Here is a 25561-nt window from a genome sequence, read left to right as displayed (position 1 = left end):
TTCTAAGTTGTGGTGCAAGTGGTATAACACGATTTTGGTGAACTTGATCGAGGTGCAGGTAGATAGAGTCTCTGCTCTGGCCAACTTTACATCATTCGCAAGTGGAGATCTTGCAGTCCCCTTTAAATGTACTTAGCTTGTTTCAATCGCCTGCATGGACTCCAGCGAGTCAGTTGTGTTCATTCTTACAATGGTGCAAATGCTCTTGTACAACCGCACCATCTATGTAAGTACCAGAAGAAAGAAAGTACTGATCTGCACAGCTCTGTTAGATTTGTGTTGTGCACAAAAACAGGGTCCTTATTCTGTGCGTCGTTTCTCTAACCACATTAACTTTTATTTTGCCACTTGATGCACTTTTAGTCTTGCATGAGTTCCACTTTCAAACTGCATCACTTAAGGCAATATTTCATAATTCACCACATAAACCTACTTTGTTGCGCAACAGAAAACAGTATTTTTTTTTTAGCAGAAACAATATACATGTATTATATTTTTAAAATATTTTTTTAAATAGCTGCATGTTGATTATTTCTTCCACGCAACCTTTTTGCCATCTTTCTTCCATCAATAAATATAATTATAGTAACTTTGTGACTCACATATTAAACTTATCTTGTAATGTGTTTTGGCATGCAAGGTCAATGTTATCCTGCACAACAACACGTCCTATATAATTAATACTCTTAATAAAATGACTACCATATTTCTAAAATGTTAATACTAATAGGTATACACAGTATACATGTACCAAATTAACTTGCTTTTTTGTAATTCTTTTTTAAGTGCTTACTTTGTTTTGTACATGTGGGAAGGGTGAGGGGTACAGTGATCCACAGTTCCTTGCGACTGTGTCTTGCTTGAACCCTAAAATCATGAGCTAATCCCTGGAAATGCCATCCACAGCTTCACAAGTCACCCGTTGCTTACTGGTGTGGAATTTGCCACGAGGTGAGAGAGATTGCCTTTAATCTTCTCCCATTACAACCTACAATTTTGCATGGTAGACAGTATTACCCAGATCAAGTGTTTAACACTGTAACACATGCTTTGCAGAGGGCAATCCTCAAGCAGCTGAATACAAACTTTTCTTTTACTTTAAAACATCAGCATTTTTTTTGGTACGAAACCACTGTCATGATACGCATTGTGCAAGTTTCTAATTTGCATTACAAGTAGTAGTAGTAGAAGATCCTCTGGACGAGCGACACCTTGAATCTCAAGGATAACTTTTTGCTTGACAGTATTTGTGACGCTTGACACCAAACATACTCTAATAAAAAAGAATACTAAAAAACAAAAACAGAACTGAAGCTTCACAAAGAATGGCACCAGTACTTTAAAATGTACAATTGTATTAATAATACACATGTACCTATTTTTTCATTGGTGTTATTTTCTTTTTCGCCTACATAAATAAATAAAGGTGTACTTTTTGAATTTTCTACCTGTTTTAGGTTTTTATAATGTATTTTTCGAATAGGAATACTATTTTATTTCCATCTTGACACTGATTATGTGATTTTTTGACGAAAACGAGATGAAATGGCCTCACAAAAAGATAACGAAAACTCAAAATTTTCATAAGCTGAGTCCGCCCACTGGCTGTTTGACCTAGTCTGTGCCTGGCCCAACAGGGTTGTCTTCAGACTCTGAAGATGGAGATAAAAAGCTGTTGATAAGTATTGGTCACACAAATTTTAGTGTTTAATTAAAAGAGAAACCAAATAAATCCAAAGAGAAACCATTACGAGCACATTCCACAGTCAGAAAGTCAAAGATGTGGCTCGATGATGTCATAAGTGCCTTCTTCATAATTTCGATGTCATCGTAAAAATAGCCTCCCATACACTTTAAATAGATGATTCTTCTATTTAAAATGTAGGACATGTACAGTGAAATATAACAAAGAAAATGATAAATACACGCTCAGAATTAATCTTATTATAATAAGATTAAACTAATGTAGTTGTGATGTAGTCCACTTGAAAAAATTATCTGGATCCAAATGTTTTTATTTCCGGCAAGCAATTGACGAAATAAAAGTGAGTCAATGGAAAAAGATGCCAACAGAAGTGAAGTCAGCCCCGGGTCTAAATGCTTTTAAATCCAGGTTAAAAACTTTGCTTTATTTTTCCTCAAACCTTGGGCCGAGGTCCTCTAAACAATTTGAAATATTTTTTTCTTTTAGATATTTTAGTAACCCATTTTTATTTATTTACTTTTTAAATGTTGTCAATGTACATTTGAGTAATTTTTGCACGCTACTTCTGTTTTCTCTGCTTTGCCTTTGAATGTTGTTCACAGTTGTTTGTGAAGCACATTGAGTTGCCTCGTGTATGAAATGTGCTATATAAATAAAACTGCCTTGTCTTGCCCGTATAAATAAAGCTGCCTAAATTCAACACAACATTTTTTCAGCGTTCCCAGTCGCAACAATTTGAACGCATACTTAATGACGTGTTGCAATAATCATGGAAATGTGTGACTGTTTGTTTATTTGACAACCATGGGCTGTAAAATGAAATTACCGCCCCTTGCTCAAAATCAGCAGAGAAAGACTTTAGCTCACCCGCATTCCCTGTGACGTATGAGGAAAAGCCGTGTTTAAAAAAAAAATGGATGTATGCTCTAACCAAGCGTCAGTTTTACGATGAAGCCGGACAATGTGGGAGTAAAGCGCTTCAAAGAGTCCTCAACCCTGACATGTTATTGATATTCCGTGTCCCATTAAGCGGCTTTAATATGGAACACTTTGGTATTTTCTGATCAAGTGATTGATTCGTTAAATTGTGAGCGTTTGTGGCATTCTGACGTCTTAATTAAAGATCTGTGACATGACAAGTAAAAGCAAAGCGATTTCTTCATCAAAGAGAACCATCACAAGTTAGCCAGCTGCACCCGTCGCAAGTTGAACAAACTCCGTCTTAAACCCTCCGCTATCAATGAGCGGATGTTCACAAGAAGTTCATGTTTGAAGCTCCAATGCATATTCCAAGCCACATCAAAAATCTGACCAATTTCCTTTAATATGGCAACAGCTTACAGGAAAAGGAGCTTTCGCACAAGTCCCAAGTGTCTTAATTAATATTTATATTTGTCCAATGCCTCAAACTCTGCCTTCAAGCGTTCATTAAATTATCATGAGTTTGGGCCGAGGCTTTTCAGTGTGCAATGTAGTGTCGTACTGTTCTGTTGTAGTATGTGCATGATAGGCGACACCCTTGCTCCCCGTTCAATTCAAAAATTAAAAAGTGATTTTTTTTTTTCTTAATGATATAACACAAACAATATGAACAGCAACAATAAATTAGGGGAAGGGCATGAAAACACTGGTGTGTCTGCCCGTTTATTTTGCATAAGCCAGTGATGCGGAAAGTTGCCTTTGGCAGCCCCGAACCGTAACACCCTAAGCATTACATTCTGCACAATTAGAGGCTGTCCTGTGAGGTATCTGACAGCACGACCAGGAGGTGCACTCTACCTTGTGCTCTACACAGTGTTGCTAAATGCACGGCAGCTATGATAATTAGTGTTTCTAGCCAGAAGCTCCTCACTGGCGTTCTCACCCCCGCACTGACCCAGGGAGATTGGAAAGACGCCTGGTGGCTCCCAAGAGACTGAGCCTGTCAGGTCTGTCACTTCTCCCATGACACAGGAGTGAGTGGAGGTGTTTTAAATGGCAAAAAGGACACCCTCTCCAGTGCCATCGTCTGATGCCTGAATGCAAGTCTTGCCTGTCAGTGTTGTGTCCCTTCGCAAAGCTGAGGCTAATTGTCCGGGGTGAATTACCCCACCGTGAAGGAACAAATCCGATAAGATTAAGTGACATTGTTACCAAGTTAGGTTGAGCCCCGCTTTACCTGGAAATGTATTTTTGTTGCGTAGTATAATGTGAGCGTGTTGTTGCGGCAGTAGGGGACTTTTCGAACGTTGTGCTAATTTAAATTGATTTTCAAAAAAAAAAATCGAAGAACGTCAAGAAAAGTAACAGGAATGGGATCGCATTTGTATGCAGGCATACTTGAGATCAACAATAGTGACTGAACTGACTCTCTGCCTATCTGCATAATGGTATTTGTTTGCACTGTGTTTGTTCTCCCTTTTGACACAAAGCTCAAAGTGATGAGATGCAAATTTCATGGTTTTAGAATGAGAGGCTCATGCTTCAGGTTCCTCAAGTGAATAAGAAGCAAAGTCATCCATGCTAAGTAGAGAAAATATTTTTAACGGACCTGTTGTGTACGGCTCACAGCAGATGATGAATTTCAAAGTCAGACTTGAACACAAAACAGCCTTGTAGCCGCGTTCAAACTGTAACTTTGCTTAAACACAAACCCCGGTGCTTGAATTGCAAGGCAAGATTGAATTTCCTTATTTTATGCTCAGAGGAACGAGCAAGATTTTTTGTGGCTCCTCCATGTTGCCATTTCATAAAAATCTCCATCAAATGGGCTGTTTTTTTAACTGGAATGAAAGCCCATCTTTTTTTTTTAATATAAGTTTCTTAAAAAATATATTATTATATGTTTAAGCTTTTGAAATGTAAATTAAAGTTGGCTTTCGGAAATACTGGCAGTGGTTTATTCATCGAGATGGCAATCTAGTGTAAAATCCAAATGCAAGAATTGCCATAAAGAGAACGCCGTTTAGGACGAAACTCATATCGTCATTCAAAATGCATTTCTCTGTTACATTATGCAAGCAAATAGTGCCTTTGTTTATTTTATAATACATTCAAGCTTTTTGAGGATATTTTCATGGCCTTTTTGAAAACCAATATCTCCTAATTATACACATAGTGTATTTCAGTGTTCTTCGAGTCGAGTGCAGGAAAAGAGGAATTTACACACTTGGACAAAACCGTTGGCACTTTAAAGAAAGAGCATTTTGCGGCTTCACTGCAGATTTTTCTTTTTGTTCTTCTATCCTGGAGTATTCAAATTTTGCAGTGAGTTATTTTTCCATCCATCTGTTGCGTTTTTGAACTACAATTACATCAAACTATTTTGGTCATATATTTATATCATATATTTATTCAATTACGGTCCTGTAGGTACTGAATTTGCATCCATATAAATTGTTCAATGATGGTCACACGCTGCTGTGTAATTTAAAACCCATGCACAATACATTTTGGTAATATCTTTTTTTTTTTTTCATCCAGTGACATTTTATCACGAGAGTTAATTTATTTTTCCATGTCATTGAATATAAAACAATGTAATAATAATGCAGATATTGGAATGAGTGCTTTCACCACTATTATCAAGGGAGTTGTTCCACTCTTGTCTTCAGAATGCAGGGCTAACAATTGTTCTCTTTATCACCCATCAAGTCAACAATGCTTGTTTTTCTTTGTTTTTTGTAAATTACGTCTTGCGGAGGAAAATGAGCCGAAGTGAACAGCGAGACATGATGTAAGAACAACAGCAGATGGGTTTACAGAAGAGAAGAGGAGTAAACTTATCGTATCAGGGGGGCCATATGCGACTTGGATAGTATCCCAACCCGTGGTGCGTAAATAAAGCAGATGTTTGCTTGACGATTGCTGCACTCCAAATCCTCAACCGAAACTTGAAAGTGGAGAAAGTCATACAGTAGATGGCTACAAAGCAGAAAACTATTATTGCATTTTGTGTCCCTTTAAGATCGTGCAGGTTTTAAGTGACCTACTAAATGACAAGCTGTCAACAAGCAATTGTTGACAGCTCCAAGTTAAGGCCTAAGATGGATGTCACACTATCAACGATGATGCCCCCATGATATGACTCAGTTGGAGTTGAGGCCTTTAAAAAATGGGTCGTCGTGACCTTTCCTTTGGGTACAAGAGCTGTCTGGTAGGGAAGAGCTGATGTGGCTATTTGTACTGTGGCCATTATGTCATTTGCACCGCATATTCAGCATTCATAACTGTTTAATGCCAAAAGCGCTGTTAGTCACTGTTTTTTGACAATCAGGGCTGACGGGTTAAGCAATGTAGACATTAATGCTGAATAACCTCCAGTGTTGTCCTGATTGTGACCAGCGATATGTTTTTTTTGTTTGAAAACATTAAAATGTTCATAAAACACTTTACTGGCTAAAATAAATGGGGTCAAGATGCTCATGAATGGGTAGAGGATATTATGGAAGATGAAGACTGCAGTAGCCTATAAGAAAGAGAAAGAGACAGCTATTTTGTCTTTACAGAGTCCTTGTGTCATTTCAACTTGCCCTGAAATAGAAATGATATTGATATTTCATTGGGTGGATGTTGAAATATGTCTGATTGCCCTTGAGGGACTTTAGCTCCCCTTTAAATTAAGACTAGGAATAATCAAATACTATGAATTTTTATTCTTCTTAATCATGAAAAGGATGTGTGGGAACACTAGAGCCAGAGTTGATTAAAGTGCGGCTGAGATTCATTGAATCTGGCTCGGAGCTCAAAGGAGTGGTTTAAATAGTAGTTCATTTAACAAAATGTTACGTTCTTAATGGGTAGGTAATAAGATGGTCTTTATCTTTTATTGAAAAAAGTGCAGTCGTCTCACAGCATGATGTATGCCTTTAAAGAGAGCTACTTTGAGCAAAGGCAGCGGGCAAGAAATATCATGAGAGAGATCAAACATTTGATCATGACTCCCGTCCACCATTAGGCTTACCTGCAGGCTCAGAGTACAACTGGCAGTTGGCGACACAATACATTGTTTAATCTGAAAATGACTGTTTCATGCGTGTTCAAACCAAAAGAGATCAATGACAGTCAAGTTCACCCACACCTCACAGATGTTCTCTCTGAGGCCGAGAGTGCCGATTAGTGGAATTGCATCTTAATGGACCGTAAAAAAATCTGAAAAATGCATTTCTTTTTAGCCTGACTCAATATACTACATCGTAGCACTTCATATTTTTATTGGCTAGCAATGACAAATTTTTAAATGAAGATGATTTTTTGCACTTTGAACATTATTCAGACATGAATTACTCATCCGGTACCTTGGACTGAAAACAGTGCATAACATATTTTCATTATGTATCATTTTCATTATAAGCTGGATATAAGGATTCTATTCTAATATCAAACAATATCAAATTGTAAAATTGGTTATATATTTATATTTATTTGTTTTTATTTTTGCATTTTTCTTTCTGTTGTCTGCAGCCAGGTCTGTATTGCAAATGATCTTCCTTAACTAGAAAAATAAAGTTTATTTAAAAGGAAAAAAAAACAGTTTTGGGGGATATGAATAAGATAAATTCTGCCCGGCCTAGCCGAAGCTGACGTGCATCTAAATTTCACGCAATCTCTGAGTTTCTGAGGTGCACACGAAGGATGGATCAGTGTCTACCTTTCAGTCCATCATCATGAGGGTCATATGGGGGCCATGCAACAGACACAAAGGCAGAAAGGGCAAAAATGTGCAACAAGGCATGTTTTTTCACTGTCTGCATACATTTTCAATGTTAATGTGATACACGCCGGTTTCTTTCTGTGAATGTGGCTGTGAGTCATGTAGCCTGTTTTGCTAGTTTACATTTGTCCATATATGGAACGTAAAACTTGGTCTGAAGATCAGAAAGATTGTGGGGTAGTACCTGCTTAGTGAATGCGAACAACAGAAGCCCAATACGGAGAAGGAGCCAGATGGACTTACATGGAAAGACAAGCCCCTGCATGGCATGTACCACTGACAAACTGAAGAAGTAGTAGCTGACATTGACACACATACTTATAGGAGTAAAAATATACACCATCTTATTTGAGTATGCTGGCATTGATTGAGATAGTACAAACACAAATCCAGCAGCCGAGTACTTCAAATTCTGCGATCATGTAAAGCCCCCCCACTGTCCAAAAAGCTTTTGAAAACATCACAAAAGCAAACATCTTCCCTACATCTTCAGAAAGGCCTCCTTGAAGGTCTAAAGTCATTACTGATGTAATAAATAAAACAATGAGTCAACTAATCCCCCGTCTATGAAGTGGATATTAATATAAAACAGAGACTTAATTACCTCTGTGACACACAATGGGCTTTTTGCAACGAAGCAACACATATCAATTTTTAACAAACAAGCCAACTTACGCCAGTGGAACGTTTTTCACTGTTATTTTTTTTGGTAATTATTTTCGCAAGTTATTTTCTGAAAAACAACAACAAAAAAAAAAACACCTAGACGTTAAATAGCCACATAGCCTCCACAAAATAAGGAAGCTTCTCAAACACAAATTGCGTTCAAGAACGGCAGTGTATTTGTGTATTTGCTATTTTCACTGCTTTAAATTGGCTACCATTGCATAGCAATTACTGACCGAGTGGGGATGGACTATTAGCATTGTTTTTTTGGAAAAGAAAATAAATTGACCGTATTTGGACATATGAAGTTTCCTCTGGACAGCGAGGAAATGTAACTTCTTGTTTAAGGTCCTGTTGAAGGGAGCTGAACAAAGGAAACGCATATGCACCCATCCCATTGGACATTTTGTTCAACATTACCAAAGCAGTAGTTTGCCGTACTTGTGTGTGTGTGTGTGTGTCCAGTCAAATCTGTATTCATCATCTGCTTAATTGTAGATCCTGCCCTACACTGGTGCGTAAAGGCGGTCCCACTGGCAACGATGATGCGCAAAGTGTAATCTATCGGACCTTGTTGTGTTGACATATCATGAAAGGGGGGATTAGACAGGCCTGTCCGTATGCCCTTTTGAGCTAATTAACTAGTACACATCTTCCCTACATCCCACTACCAGCTCGCGACTCATATGCAAGCACAACAAACCTTGTGCTATTGACGCCAAGTTGATGTGTATTGTCATGTATATTCAGTCTGCTTTTGATTCTAATGATTTGTACTTGAGCTAAGAGGGCAAGTCTTTCAACAAATGCAATTCGTAGTGTCAAAGGCCTTACACGCAACCTCATGTTACTCTATTTACACTTAATTACTGTTGTGTCCCTCGAAGGACAATCTGCCCCTCAAACTTTGTATTCTGACAAAAGTGCTGTTTGTCCGCAGCCGCAGGACTTTTGTTATTATCGACCGTTATCCCGGTTCTTATACTTGAAATATTTGGCTTTTGTGTGTCGATCACGTGTATGAAAATTTATAATGCTTCTAAAGCACCCAATCTGGTCAGCCTTTTACCATTCTCAGATCATAGGCCGGGTATTTGGATGGTAATTTGGAATTGTAGTAGCATGCTTTGACTTAGTATTAGCTAGCCGTATTTCACTTATGAATTTGGTATTTCAAAATTATCTAATTTTCTCAAAAAATTCTCCTGTAATTAGTTGGTGAATGCACAAGGCCAAAGTGGAAATCAAAGTGGGTACAGGTCACAGACCTTGAAGATTCTGAAATAAAATGCAATCTTCTGTGATTAATGAGCTTATGCAACTAGCATCATTGTTGTGGTAGAAGAACGGGTATTTAAACACAAATTGTGCAGCGACACATGTAGACAGACAATTTATTTATACACACTCATATATTCTTTATCCTCTGCAAATACTACTGCAGCTGAGTGAGTTGTGATATTCTTCGTGTTTATGTATATTCAGCTTTGGTTGGCCACATCAGATGGAAGACAATTTGGGGTTGGATGGCATTTACATTGATTGTTTTGAGATACGATATTGATGTGTTCTGAGTTAAGAATGCGTTCATGGAGCAAGTCCATTTGGCAACCAAAGAAATACAAATGTGCACTGTAAACACAGCACCCAAAAATACAGTAAATCTGTTGGCATCAAGTCTATTATTCCACTGCCATTAAATCCGGTAATTAATTCACTTGATGGTTTGATGCAAAGATTCAAGTGTCAGATGGATGTGTTTATGGGTGGTCATCTGAAGTGAAGGGTAAGAATAGCGGTGACAATTTTATGCATCTCTTGGCACACGAGATACCCACCCCAGGCCATGAAGTATATAACATCCACAGTAATGTCATTTAGACCTTGGCAAGCTTCTTGTGGCCCACTCAGGGGACTTTCTCGCCTCCACAACGCCTCTCTATCCTCTCCGCCCTCTGCCTCTTGTTTTCCTTCACGACTTGGCAGCATTGTTGTTCTTTTCTTTCTTTATTTCCTTCTCTCGATTTCCCAATCTACTTCTGCAAACACCACTCGTTGTACTTTTTCTCCTTTTCTCCCCATCACCCTCTTGCTTTGTACATCCTGCCTCCTGGAGCATGCCTGGCTTATGTGCCCAGTATGCCATTGAGCGTCATAACACAAAGCAGTGCCATGATCCAGAAACCCCATTAACACTGGGATTTCACCCAGAGATTATTTAAGTGTGGCATGCCTGCCAGGCAGGGTTGTTCTCTGTAATCTCTACAGCCCAATGAATATAGTAGGAGTCGGGGAAGAAGGGATTTGAGGAGTTTGGAGGGCTGATTGGGTTCTAGAATGGATACAAAATGGGCTTTTAGGCATTTTCAATATTTCAGTCCCATATGGAGTTGGATTTAGGTCGTGGGGCCAATAGCGCAATGTGCTAAAGAGAAGTTGAGGTTAAATCCCTGTCAGTATGATCCCATTCTTCGTTAGCTATGTATTCTTCTGAGGTTTGCAAAGTAATTTAATTTGAGGTAATTGTAGCAAGGATCCGTAATTAAAATAATTCAAATGCATGCCATTTATAGAAGAGGGAAATGAAATAATAATAAGGCCTCTGGCTGATTCTACTTGTGCCCCATACATGGCTTTCCTTTCATAATCATTACTTTGTGAGTGCATCTAAAATCACATCTCTTAATGTGTGACAGGATTTGAACGTTGGATAAAAATAACAAACTTAAGAAAAAGCCAACAGTGACACCTTTTATCTGACTACTTACTAAACATCCCTGTCTTGGGGACTTGTATCTATTGATTTACACCTTTGTTTATTGTGACTGTCGCTGTTGTTTTCCGATTTGTGGTACTGGAAAGACTGTGTCTGTATGTCTCTCGGGGTGGGAGCAGAGTGTGTCCTCGCCGCAACACGGTTACCCTCTCAGAGCGGCAGAGGTCTTTGACCCAATCAGTGAGTCAGAGTGCCTGCTGATTTTTGACATTGAGAGGAGCACATACAAAGCTACTCATCAAACAAGCAATGATGAGCGGATTGAGGGAGGAATGGATTTGGACAGGGGGACGTTTCCAATTTATATGCTTTCCTTGCTATGTCAGCCACTGAAGCAGAAAATATTGTTATTGACAACTTGGAACAATAAAATCAAGGTAGTGCATTTCTTAGATTTTACCCCTCTCATGTAAACTGCATAGCTCATGCAAATGGAGTAATCAAATCAAGATTAAAATATTGCCGTATGATCCAGCGGGTTCAGCAAGCACTGCAAACTACAGCAACAATAATAAACATCACGACTAATGAGCACCTCAATGATTAACTAATTTCTGCCAGCCCAGGTAAAATGAATGGACTTCTATAACCGTCAATGGCAGTGCATCAACCGTATATTTGATCAAAATAAAATATATTGTGTATCAAAGACATAAATAAGAGAGATAAATAATGTAATTTCTTTCTTGAACATCAGGAAAAAAACATTCATGCAGCAGGCTTCATATATGTTAATGCACGGCAGTTTTATTTCTCCTGTATAGCTCATTTCATACACAAGGCAACTCAATGTGCTTCAAACGAGCAAAGACAACCCTTACAAGCATTTAAAAACACACCAGTTAACATTCAGAAGCAGAGTAAGCAAAAGTAGCTCGCAAAAAATAGCAGGATGTACATTTATGACATTTAAACACGTTCAAAGAAATGCTTAAAATCATTTTAAATTATATTAAAGAGATACATCTAAATTTTGAAGAAAATTGGGTGCCATTTTTTTTTTAGCAAACCTTCATCAAAGCTGTGGTGACAACAACTTTTTAAATTTTATTTAAGCATTCACACTTGGATCTGATTACACTTATCTTGGCATCTTACTCCAATTGTGTGCAGCATAACAACTAAATGCAGCTTCAACATGTTCACTCCATTAATTGACCCAAGTTAGAAGATCTCATAGACATGCTGCTTTTCTATTCAATCAGCATTTATTTAATGTATTTAGGACAAACGCCATTCCATCCAAATAAGAGTATTTTCTTTGCACTTTTTCCTATCCTTCTAACGGCCCCCTGTTTTTGAAAAGCCTTTTTTTTTATTTAAATTGAATGTAAGACTATAAGGTTTTACAAATTATTAGAATTTTTTCAGGCATTAAAAACGGCAAAATCATAATTTGCTCAAATATGTCACTCTCAAAAATGTATGTTATATTTGTACAAACAGTATGCTTTATTGTATGACTTTGACACTTAAAAATTGACTTGAAAGTACATCATTTTCATGTGGCTTATTTCCAACAAAATCATGGATATTTATTTAGAAGAGGTTCAAAAGGTTTGCTTTTTTTGTCATCTGTGTTGTATCAATATGGGTTAGATGCTCAAAGCACAAGTTTGCCACTCTCATTAACAGGAAAGTAAAATGCTGTAAACTAGATTGCTTAAACCATCTCTGCTCAATTATAGTCTTCTTGGTAATTAAAACCCATGTTCACATGCCATGTAATTTCATGAGTTTTGGCTCATGGTGAGTGGGAGTGTTCCAAATGGAAGGAATGGAGTCCACTTTCATCCTCATGTTTAGCTGTGAGAGTGCACGCTGGAAAGAGTCAGTACAACGGGACTGGCAAGGGACAGTCCTGATTGTAGGCACAGATGTAAGGATTTATGAGTCCTCAATGCTGGCATTTACACAAGGCAGCATAATAAAAATATTCTCATATTGGGCCCTCGGAGACACAACGGAAGCACATAATCCTTGAGATTAGTGTGATTGATTGTTTCCTCCAAACAGGATTTAAAATAGCAAGATAGTTACAATCTTCCCTGTGATTGACTGCCGAGAAGTCTCGGGTGTATGCCGCATCTCGCGCAAAGTCAGCTGGGAGAGACGCCAGCTCGCTCGCGATACTGAACAAGGATAAGGAGGAAGAAATAAATGAATAGATTAGAATGAGTTGCAATCTTTGCTTCCAAGATTATTTTTTGATGTTGTGACTCGTAAAATGCAGGTCAATTAACAAGTTTCGACCCCCGGGTGTCCTTGAGCTCTTTATGTTTTGTTGCTTCATATTTATGTTTGAGCAGATGTTTCCCCTTATTTGTACCACCCGCAACGAACTTGGCTTCTTTGGAAAGGGAGTGATTTCAGAGGAACCTTGCGTGTAACACGTTAAACGACCTCGACAAGTGCACAGCTTGTATCACAGCACATTTGATTTTCTTGGTTTGCGATTTCAAAGGTATCACCTGCTGTAATTGCCTGACTCAGGAATCTATAAATCATTGTTCAGTAAGGTCATCTTGTAATTTCTTCCCTAATGTTGGCATTTATTTTCCTAGCATGCTCTCTTTTTCGCATTTAATCTTGCCAGGTCATTTGAAAGATTAATTGCTGCCATCTTCAAAAACAACAAATTAGTTTCACGCATCCTGACATGAAACGTGAGCACCACCGCACACATCAATATGAACACAGAAGGATGACAAAAAATAAATAAATAAAAACTTGCAGATGAAGCCATCACTGTGGTGCCCTTTCCAAATCAATCATGGTAAAGTGTTAACCCGATAAAGAGGGCCCGTTCTTCATGCAAAGAAACTAATTTTAACAGCTACAATTTGTGTTTAAATTAAACTGAATTACTCCTGTGACATTTTCTCATCGTTCCTGCATTGTTGCAGCCAGCAAGTCAAGCAAATGTCAAATTAATTCCATGTTTACGATTGGGTGTTGCCTTTATTTCCCATGCTATGAAATGTGTGAACTCTAATTTCTACTCACAGTCTGTTTGTTACTCTGTTCCAATCAATGTAATGGTAACCGCCACTTTTTCAATTCAGTGTTGATCTCACACTTGGTCTTAAGGATCACTTCTCATTTTTAATCAGCACTTTCGTCAGTTTATGTCTCACCAGTCTTATTGTTTAATTACATAGTAAGCGTGAAAGTGATCGGGAAATCCTCACAGCTCGACCCCATTTAGAGTGATGCTTTTTCCACAGCAGCATTGTTTAATAAATACAATCGTAGACAGACAGTAGGAAAAGATAAATCCAGTGCAGAAAATGCTGCTGATGCCACCTAAAAAATATGATGCCGTTTTTTGGGGCGATGTACATGTGAGCAGACCAGATCTGAATACTGATTGATTTAAAAATAATAACAATTAACGTGAACAGTTGAGCAGTGCCGCTCTCCTGTGCTAAAATCTCAGTTCAGTTAGCTTGAAAATTCTGGTCACTCTGCTTCATTTGATGTGTGGTCAAAGGATGTGAAGTCTTTGGTTTTAAAGTGCTACCTAATGTTATCAAAGCTGCATTCTTGCAACATGTGAGCCACAACATTTTTGAGCTGGTTTCTGGAAGTATACAAAAATGATCTGTCCATTTATGATGAGACATTCTCTTTTAAAGCAAGTCATGCCCCAATCTCTTCTGGTAAACAAATATTTGCTTGTCTTATTATGGTCACATGAACAATCTGTGACATGGGCACATATGAGGGAAAAAAATTACATATATATATCCATCCATCCATTCTCTATATTGTTTATCTTCATAAAGGTTGCGACTATCCCAGTCGACTTTCATAAGGTGAACTTGTCTCCAACCAGCCACAGGTCTCAAATGGACAAACGATTATTCACACCCACATTCATTTGGACCCTCAATTTAGAATTGGAGCCTCTTAAAGTAAATTAATATGCTCAACATGGAATTGACCAGTCGTTTGGGAGTTGTCCAGAAATTTCCAATTGCCCCTGTACCCTGCATAGTAGGTTATCTGAAACCAGAAAGAACACAAGACAGATTGACGCAGTGCACAAGCCAGTGTGGCAGATTGCTTTCGCTAATATCCAAGAGCCTGGAATGTATGCAGATTGCCGCCTTTGAAGCTTTCATTGCAGGTCTTGAGTGATGAATGGAGCCTAGCAGGGAAGGCATAGAATCAAACATCTCTGTCCTGAGGTGAAAGGCAGGCAGACGTTTACTGCTTGAATTTGTTTCTAAGCCCTCATTCAAACTTGCCGACCACAATCCAACATCGTGTGACATCTTACGTCATTCACAATGGATTTATGTTCATCAACAAAATTCACAAGTTTAAAACAAACCAGGCACCCCATGATTATGATCATTACAATTAATTGTATTATTAATAAATAAATATATATTAATTACTTTCACAACTCATCTTCCACTCTTTTCCGTTGAGGCTTGTAGGCAGCCAATTCACGCAAACCTCCTCCATGACAGCTAATTTAATGCCTGACCAACTTGCAAATTCCAACACAATAGCTGTCTTGCGGATTGTCATGATTGTGAACTACACGACACAATTACCTTGAGATGAACATTGAGCTGATGCTTAGCTGCATGAGACAAATAGAATACACTGTGCATTTTCTGTCGGCAGCACGTTGATATTAACTTAATGAATTGAGGTTGTCTACAGCTTACCTTTTAGTTTGCATATGGTAGCACGTGTGCACAATGTAGGTTCATTAGAAACTAAACACGCCATGAATATGCATGGGAGTGAGAATGGTTGTTTGTCTGCAGATCCTTTGTGATTGACTGGCAACCAGTCGTGTAACTGCTTTACTCCTAAAGTTTCCAGGTCACCCATGACCCTAAACAGGAACAGTGGTGTTTCCATACTAAATGGATAATCACACACACAAAAACGTCCAACCCATTCCTTCTCCACATCCCATTTTCCAGAATTACCACCCTTAATTTTTAAACATACCTTATTTCAATTTCATTTAGTGCATGTTTAATAGGCATTACAGTTTTGTTCTTTCCCTCAGGTACTTATGAACAAATGTATGTGTGCAGACCATGCTCGGAAATGACAGTTATTAAGGGAGATGAGACCTGCCTCCAAATTGCAATTACAGAGATCTCAAGGGATGGACAAGGTCCTGTTTTATTACCAAATTCCTCCAGGCTCAAGGTGATGATCAACATCGTATGTCTTTCACCGCTACACTTTGCAATCCTTCAATGTGCCTGGTTTGCTCATTCCTGACTCTTATTTCTGTCAACCTTTCACAAAACCTGCACAAACAAGACAGGGTAATGCGACACGGGCCAAGAGGTGCAGCAGGTCTCCGTGGTTTGGTTTATCCCATTCCCCAATTAGTGTTGTACCTTTTGCAAAATCTTGCCCCGCTTTTGAGCTAAACTATTATGTTAAAAAAAGGAATGGCTCCCAGTTGCTGTACGTTTGAGTCTCAATCCGGAAAAGAAAATGACTTTCCCCATTTCTAACCAACCTGTTCCCATTAACTTCAAACCATAAAATTTTCCACAAAGATTTTTCACTGAAGTAAAGGGGAATTTGGCCAACTACAGAAAAAAGAAAAAACCAAACCTGGCATTTACCAAACGGATGCTACCATTGTGTTTCCAGACAGAGAAAAATGATTTGCCACTCCATAGAACACATTCTTCCATTTCAGATTCCAGAGGCAGAAGGCTTTACACTTCTCCATCAAAGGCTTGGCATTGTGCTTGGTAACATGCAGCTGCTCAGCCATGAAAACCTTGACCACGAGGCTTCCAACGTACACTTAATGTCCCTCATCTCTTTTGCAAATATACATTTTGGTGAGCGCTTGTATGAAAAGTAGATTTAAATCTTAGGGATGTAATGAACACCACCATTATAGCCTCACACCACATAGTTTGTATCAAATGTGCAAAACTGCCAAATATAAAATGTCAACACTAAGACTGCTGTCTGTGCTCAATGCGAGATGATTTTATATTTTTTTTCTGGCTGTGGCATTTGAATTTGCATGTATTGCAATATTTCGAGATGACGTTCATGACCAAAGGTCTGGTCAGTTAGACACAGGAGTTTTCATCTGTGTTCTATCCAATCTCATGACTGAGTAATCATAATTTAATTTCGGAGATCTGGAATTAAAAGACAAGGTCATTGGATAAATTTATTGCAGTGCAACATCAGCGATCACACACATTTGCTTTCCATGGCTTTGTCGCAGGGACTAAACACACACATTCACATTCTATGCAAATAAGCAGGACCAGTTCCACCAATGCAGGCGTGAGAGAAGTGAAAGACTAAGTGTTTATGAATTGTCTGCCTGGGAAGAGCTTGAAAAAACATACTCACCTTTTTCTTGCATAAAGCCTCATGGATATCTTGAGGAAAATCTTAAAGCGAACGGATGGCGACAAGTTGGGGCCTTCAAAAGGTTTTGGAAGCAATCCGTGGAGGGTTGTTGAACATTTCCGTGGGTAATATGGGTAATTATTTCCCGAATGATTTGAGTTGTTGGTAATATAGCACTGTACAGACTGAAAATGAATGCTGTGGTGTTGGGTGAGCAAACAGTGGGGTGGAAAATGCCATTAACTGCGGACTTATGGTTTAATTATCATCAGCCTCTTTACTGATCCCTCCAGGGAAGACTGCACATCTTCACGTTATGTTCATTTGGCTTCGTATTCCAAGCCAAAACAGTAGCAAACTGTTTCCCAGTCCTAATGCTATGATATGCCGCATAGAGACTACATTGCTGCCTGAAAACACATACACGGTCTAAAGAGTATCGTGTCTCTTTGTTGGTCTATTTCTCTTCCAAGAGTGAGATGAATTACAATCCAGGCAAAAAAAAACACTATCTGAGATGATGGAGAGAAAAAGAAGATGTCTTATGCTCACTTCTTTCTTAACCACAGACTTACTGGGATCATTTGAAAGGTCAATATTCCATTGGGAATTGGGTAAAATAGTCTATAGTGCAGAATAAGTCCTGGACTGAATTTTGATGATGATGGAACCCATCCTTACATCGATGGGATGTCAGTTGTTACCACCTAAAAGGAAATACTGTTATCATATAAATAATGGTTTAGAAAACAGCTTGCAGTACCATCACCCTCAACTGCAAATTCAATTATTTTCTTCACAGTGTATAATGAGCGGCAAAGGTTTAGTCCACTGGAACGCCCTCTGTGTTGAGCTACTGCAAATTTGACATGACATTCCAAAGCTAGTTGTTAGTATCTGATCCAAGAAAGGCCAACTTTTCTTTCCAGAATTGGAGAAGTTAAAGTATATGGTGCAAACATCATTACTCTTTAAAATAGAAACACAAAACATCAAGAAATGGGACAGAGGCTGGAAACAAGTTGTTTTTTTTCTACACAAAGTCAACCACAGTACGTGCAGTAACCCGTGTGGATACGCTATGTAAAGGCCGATAGACACCAATCCAACGTCATCCATCGTGGCCAACTCTTGTGTGGGCCTAGAAGTCGGCACGCCGGACTGTAAAATGACAGAAAAATACACTGCAAAAGCTGACTGAGACGCCAACTACTTTTTTTTTGCGCAGGCGTGAGAAGTCATAGCCGTCCAAGTCATCGGCGTCGATACTCACTAGGCAGCCTATCACGGTGATGTCGAATAAGTTTTCTCGTGAAAGAGCGTGATTACTTCGTCTTCACACTTTTCTGTCCAGCCAGCCGTTATATCCATGTAGGAGATGTGAAAAATGAGCGGAGGTGATTCAGTTGTTGAGGAGTAGCTTCAATTTTCACCATTTGTCCGCTTTCGTCACTTCCTGTTTTTGTCCAGTACATTGATTCGCTAGCTGACATCCAATCAAGGGGATCATTTGCCCCGACAGCCCGACATGTGGAATCGGCCGAACATGCCCCCCCCAGACGCCCCAACAACGGCTCAGATTTTCCGATGTTTCTCGCTGCACCAAACAGACGGCGTGTGCTGACTAACATAACGTACCGGGAAATATGACTATAAAGAGCTGATTTTATTTTTCACAATTGACAAACATGTACATGTCGTTTGGTTTATAATAGGCTTTGTGTCTTTTTTTTTTTTTTTTAATTCGCATTGCCTTTTTCTGCGGCGCCCCTTTCATCTTTTCTCGCTGCTCTTATATATCTCTCTGATCCCCCCTCACTTCCATTCTCAACTTTTTTTCCATGTTAGTTCCACTTGCTCGTCATCTCTTCTCACAAGAAGCCGCTTCCTGGCCTCAAAGGAAATACTAGAAAGGATCCATCAACTGGACTAGTATTCTCCAGAGGATGCGGTTAGTGTGTTGCTATGTTATGTTCGCTATCATATTTAACCAGCCTGAGATAGCCTTTTCTGTGGATCACAGGTCTTATTTGGAAATGTGCTGCAAAGCTGCATGAAGCCGAATGACTTGTACATTTTCCCAAGCTCTTTTTGCAATATTTGTGAGCTCAGTGTGTCTCAGTGAATAGAGACAGAGTTTGTCATATTATTTATTATCATGTGCCAAGCTTTATTCATTCGTGTATTATTGGTATAGTATGTACTGCAGAAGATAAAATGGTCACAAATAAAAACCAAGGGCATATTTAAAGATGGCATTCTTATACCTTGTGGCTATTTGAACAGCAGCTGGAGACGGCAATCTGCTACCAAAACAGAGTTCCAACCATTCCCAAATAGCAACATCTGGGCATGCTTAACAGCATGGAAAAACAAACAAGCCCTATGGACACTAGATCCCCCGCACTCAATCACGTTGACTCCCTTCCCACCCGTTCTTTGCGCCATTGTGAACGCTGTAGGTTGTTGGTGTGCGCCAGGCACATCAGTACTGATAGAGTACATCCAATTAATTAGCCAAACACTATCTCGTTAGCAATAGTCAACAGACAAAAAAAACAACAATACTCTTTTAAGCAACCTTCTCTCCTCTCCTCTAACCTCGGTGGTGCTGAGTGGGAGGGCCATGAGAGAATACATGAATGCTGTTCAGTAGGAGTGTCCATCATTAAACAATGCTCTTGTGGCTCACATTTATTCAACTGTATCAACAGAAGTTATCAGATCAACCGAAAGTGTGTCCTCACAACTTTGTATCAGAAGGAAATCTAATGGCTTTCTTTGTCTTTCGTGATATCCGTTCGTGTGGACAGCTGCAGCATTTGCGCAGTGCTGAAAGCAAAAGTCAGCGCCTTCTGACACCGTTGTTTAATTTCATGCATTTCTCAACACCTGTGCCGCAGTATTATTTAAAGCACTCAAGGACTTTGCACCAAACCGAGGCCACTGGCTATTTGCTTTTATGTGTAATTCTATTTGTGCTTGTTAGTTAAAAGAAACTTTGAGCACAGAATATCTATCAGTCTTGCTGTCTCTCTAGCAATAACACGATTGCAACATGTTCATTGCGATTACAGAGGTCAGACAAATTGTATTGCGGCAAACGACACAAATTAAGGCAATATTCTTGGGCCTCAAGATAATCAAATACACCATCGGGCGATAAGCCTTAGAGGTCACTGATTCTTAAGTGAGGTCATTCCCAAAGAACAAACAAAAGGAGGATTTGTTTTGTTCTATACATAGATGTGCATTGATTGTATGGACTTAAAACACCAAGGTTACAAAGGAATAAAATCATGAATCTCGGGATGGAGAAGCCAGTGATGGTGTCACGCTACTTGAATTGGTACTATAATTATTTAGCAGAAGTTGTATTAGACATGTTTTATATGGATACTCTGCACTGCGGGTCATTAACCTATTTGAAATGTTCACAGTTTGATCCACATTGGAAGAACTAATTTGTTCAAATGACCTTGACTTATGTTTAATGATGGTCATGATTTCTCACGATAATTATCAACAATGATTTAAGGATAGCAATGAATAATATTAATATGCACCACATTTTCTATAAATCGGGGCAAATTTTCAAATGATCATGTCAATGGTGAGCTACTTCCAGAACAGGCCCCTGGGCTACTCATGCAGTCCTTGGGGGCTACCTGATGCCCGCATGCACTATATTGGTTACACCTGATATACAATATACCTTTAAAACAATCAATTGATGTAGCTGATATCATATTTTGAGCACCTTAGCAATTGCTTCATACAAACCGGGCATGTATATATAATGTACGCTTATGTGTTGACTTTGTCGCATTTGAACAGTTGATTGTTCCTCTTAAAATCATAGCTCGGAACCCTAACTGTGTTTTAAAACCCTACCTGGGAACTCTAAATGTGCTTTAAAACCCTAGCTGGGAGCCCTAATTGTCCTTTAAAACCCAAACTCGGGGCCCTAACTGCACTTTAACGTCCTAGCTGGGAACCCTAACTGCGTTTTTAAACCATAACTGGGAACCCAAACTGTGCTATAACCAATGTCTGTTGTCCACCATATGTGAATTTTCATATTTCTTATCATATGAAAGATATGCTCAAGGGCTCCACCTAGGGCTGGGCGATAAACCGAAAATTTACCGTTTTCAAAATTTATTCCAATGAGGACATTTTGCCCATGTCGGTAAATTCGGTGTTTAAAAAAAAAGAAAAGCCTTTTCTGTCTGCGGCAATGTTCATGCCCCTTTAAGACGACTACAGCGCCTCTCGTCACGTGACTCCACCCGTCTGATCGAGAAAGAAAACAGACGTCGCGGTCGTAGCTGGCGATTCAAATCCGGAAGCTTTTTCACCACCCACAACACAACCATGCTGTGCTGAAAGTTCAAAGTGAGAAGCAAGGTTCGACAAGTGACAACAGCCCATAACGGAGGCGACACCGTACGAGAGAACGTCTCAGAGGTGGACGCGATAGCCTAGCACATAGCTAAAGAGAAAGCTCCTCGAGTTACAGTGGCGTGCACAGGATTTAAACGCTTCATGAAAGCCGTATTTCCCGATATGGACTACATCGGGCCGGGAGCTTAGACATGTCAAGCATTTTGCATCGACATCCGACTTGTGGTCGGGTCGCAACATGGATCCCTGATTGAGCCTGACTGTGCATTACATAGACGTCAAGTGGCGACTGCGCACCAGAGTACTCGAGACGGCACATTTTCCCCGATGATGCACACTTGTTTATTTGGCTTGCATTGACATTTTCTTTCATTTTATTTAGCATTTTTTTGTTTGGCATTATTTACATCATGCCAGCATCTTGGCGCAATCTATTTGCAGAAAAAGATTTTGCAAGAGGTACCCTTTTTCTTTGTGACATTGTTCAAGTCATGCAAAGCAAGCTATTTGGAATGCTTATTCAAATGATTTTTGTACTTTTATTTTTCATTGAAAGTAATGTGTACCAGTTGGTCAATAAAAAAAAAACAGTCAATATGCATTTCCTGCATTTATTTTGATTTTAGTCCACGGGGGAAATTTATCGTGCATTTATCGTTATCGAGGTAAAATTGCTCAATTTCTCGCGATATTGATTTGAGGTCATATCGCTCAGCCCTAGCTCCACCTCATTATTTGCTTTCTTACACAAACATGACTGAATATTTGAATTTTGAAACCAATACACAACATGATCAGAATCAATAGTCATCACTGCTCATGCACTTGTACAAACAATTTGGTTCAGTGTCTTTTATCCTCAGGTTAAAGTGTGACAACTGCAAAGACATCATTATTACGCTCATGCACAATGAGCGTTCTCTAAGCTATCATGCTTGACAATGAACACCATGTACTGTACATACACACACACTTCATTCCCCTTCCGTCTCTCTTCCCTAATAGCTCCCCTGATGTCAACTCACTTGTCGACCATCTCATTTAAGGAATTCATCTCATGGGTGCCATTGATTATCGCTTTCTGTGATTCTGCACGCAACCATGATAATTTGTGTCTTACTTGGAATTTTTGCGTGCCAATTATGGCCTCCTATTATTGTGATGGGCTCCATGTTCCCTCGCAGTACAGTCATCAGGCATCAGATTTCTTACCATCATGTGCCATAAGATTGATTCAATGCCACAATTGTGTGTTTTGGCCTCACTTGTTAGTTTTGTCAGATGTAGATGTTCTAGTCAAAGTACATTCATTGAAATATTGTACACATGGATGACCAAATAAAATCAATCAGGTCCCATCAAGTCAATTCAATGTTTTAGCATAGTTGACCCGTGTCTGTTTTCATGAGCTGTATAAAGCACACGCTATGAAATGTATTGCAACATAGACTATCGTGTAGAAAACAAAGATATTTTGACTTGCAAAAAAAGCTTACGTTACAGAGTTGAGGAAATCCAGTGCGGAAAAGAAACAAGCAGTTGTGGGTTGTTGTCAGTTAAAGGGGGTGGGAGGAGCTAAAGGAAACCACACAAAATCAAATACATGCACGACTGGTAAAAAATTGTGCACAGTGCTACATGAAAAAAAATAACATCAATGATAAAAGATTTTATCTTGAGGAAAGCAAATACTGATCTGAGTCGGTCATGTGCCAGCATGAACATTCAAAACCGTTTTTCAACTTTTTGGGTGTTGATGCTTTTGTCTACTCTGTGCCCTATGAATCCCTTATTTTATTTGTGTTTCTTACAAAACAAAAAAATATGCATATATAATTCATGTAACCTCCTTAATCCTATGCCATGTAGACAGTTGCAACCAACCAACAGTGTTGCAAATAACAAGCAACCGAATAACAAATTTACAATCGTCTGCAATACAGCAGTACTTTCATCAAATTGCAAATACACAATTAATTTAATGAAGATGAAAACCGTCAAAACGAATTGGTAAATACGCCGTTGAAATATTACTTTGCTTAGTCATCAACCACTTAGCTGTGTGTCAAGGAAAGTGACAAATTAGGACAAATAACTTTATTTTTCTGTCTAGGTCATAAGCAGAAAAAAATCATTAAATGTTTTTGTGCCTGACATGCAACAGAATAAATTGTCTTCTTTAAAAAAAACAATCACAAAGGAGGAAAATAGTGATTATAGTTTTCAAGCCTCTCTATAAAACATATTAAAACAGATATTGCACGATGCACGGGTTTGAGGTCCACGTTTATTCGAGTAGCTTTTCCATTGGAAGTAATGAGGTAGACAAAGGTGCCCCCCTGATATGAGCTTATTTCTCTTCAGCCATCCTTTGAAATTATTTGGGGGAACAAGGTTGAAGAATATGTAAACCTTTACTCCGAGATCCTTTCGACTCTGGAATCACATATACTGAAGACAAGGCTTCTCTTACGCTGGCCGTAAGCCTGAGTATTGACACTACTTTAATGATGGCTCATTTTCCTTTGCTGATACAACAGCGTCATTATTTTTGCATTTTTACTTTTTTGTCCGATATTACTTTGGCTATATTTTTTCTCAGGATCATCCGTATGTTTGGTGGGCTTGAGTTCATGACACTAAACTCACCCGACCATTTTTTAAATGGACCTTGCTTTGAGTGATTCTGTGCCTTATTTAGTGTGGAGATTCAGTTGATTCTATTGTGAGCACCTTCGCCTGAAAGAGTTGCAGACCTCCCCTTGTATTGACCGTGCGGCAAATGTGGCTTTTAAATACAGTATGCTGTACTGACCTGCTTTCCTTTTTCCATCTCCGCAGATGGCCCCCTGGGACCGCGTGGCCTCATGGAGGCCTCAGAGATGTGCACACAGGAATGCCTCGTCTTGGGACATTCAGACAACTGCTGGATGCCCCCGACTTTGGCATCCTACCAGCAGCAAAAGTCCCCCGTGTCCAGTTTTGGGTCGCAGAGGGAGTGGGGTCCCAAGGATAAACTTCTCAATGGACATACCTTGACTCGAACCTGGAAAAAGGAAAATGGGCAGTCAGAGCATTTTGGTGACAGGAAGCAATTTGGGAGTGAAGAGGGACACTTCACAAGCAGCGGCATGGCTGATATTCCTTTGGTAAGTTTGAAGTCCTGCCAGACAGGTTCCTGCCCAGACAACCCCAAGGACCAGCAGCTTTAAAATGGATTTCCGTCATGTGTTGTGACAACACAAAGACACGTACCAGAGCTATTCTTGTTTTCGTTGCTTTCTTCCTTTTGTCATCTCTTACCACGTCTGCTAATGCTTCTGCATTGTGGTAGCCACATGTACAATATGCGGCATAAAACTGAAGTGCTTATGCAGTGTTCCCTCCAAGTCAACAATTGTGAGGACGTATCTCTTATTTTTATTGAACCTTCATGGACTGAAATGTTATCCTTCATTGATTTGCAGAGGAAGGGCATCTAATGGGGTATATATGAAAATACATTTCTTAAAAAAAAATACCATGGCAGACTGATATATATACAAATATGTAACGTGGTTGCTATTGAGGTGTTCTCAACTATATTATTCGACACAATCAAAGAAAATTGAATTGCATTTTAGAAGGCAATGTTTTTAAAACACTGTATGTGGACACTTGTTTACTCATTCAATCATTCATTCATTCATGTCATTGTGCGTTTGTAAATAAGACTTATTAACCACTGTCATGTATCTGTAATAACCACAGTGATTTGGAGAGGTCACTGCTGTCATCAATGCTGTAGTCATCAAGAGTTGGATTTTTAGCCGGAGAGTGATCTGTAACGTTTCTGCCGTTCCAACCGCCTTTTTAAGTCCCACAAGTTTGCTTTTGAAAACAAAGTTATTTCCATGATATGCTCATTGTTTCTCATATGCCACATACTTCTGAAACACGTAAT

General features: G+C 39.1%; 1 protein-coding gene across 4 annotated transcripts in view; it reads left to right on the top strand.

Annotated features, from left to right (window-relative positions):
- The window catches only part of pcdh9 (protocadherin 9), a 152789-nt gene extending 127491 nt beyond the window's left edge, over nt 1-25298 (top strand). For all 4 annotated transcript variants that reach the window (XM_088295456.1, XM_088295454.1, XM_088295455.1 and 1 more), the window contains one exon: nt 24460-25298. In XM_088295456.1, coding sequence (XP_088151582.1) covers nt 24460-24830 — 371 coding nt within the window. In that variant the 3' untranslated portion in view covers nt 24831-25298. The remainder of the gene's footprint in view (nt 1-24459) is intronic.
- The last annotated feature ends 263 nt before the right edge of the window (nt 25299-25561 follow it).

This window comes from Idiotropiscis lumnitzeri, chromosome 5 (genome assembly GCF_059441095.1).
Source record: "Idiotropiscis lumnitzeri isolate Australia: NSW breed Sydney's pygmy pipehorse chromosome 5, RoL_Ilum_1.0, whole genome shotgun sequence".
Taxonomy (NCBI): domain Eukaryota; kingdom Metazoa; phylum Chordata; class Actinopteri; order Syngnathiformes; family Syngnathidae; genus Idiotropiscis; species Idiotropiscis lumnitzeri.
Note: the sequence above shows the minus strand (reverse complement) of the source record. Positions and strands in the feature narration are given on the sequence as shown.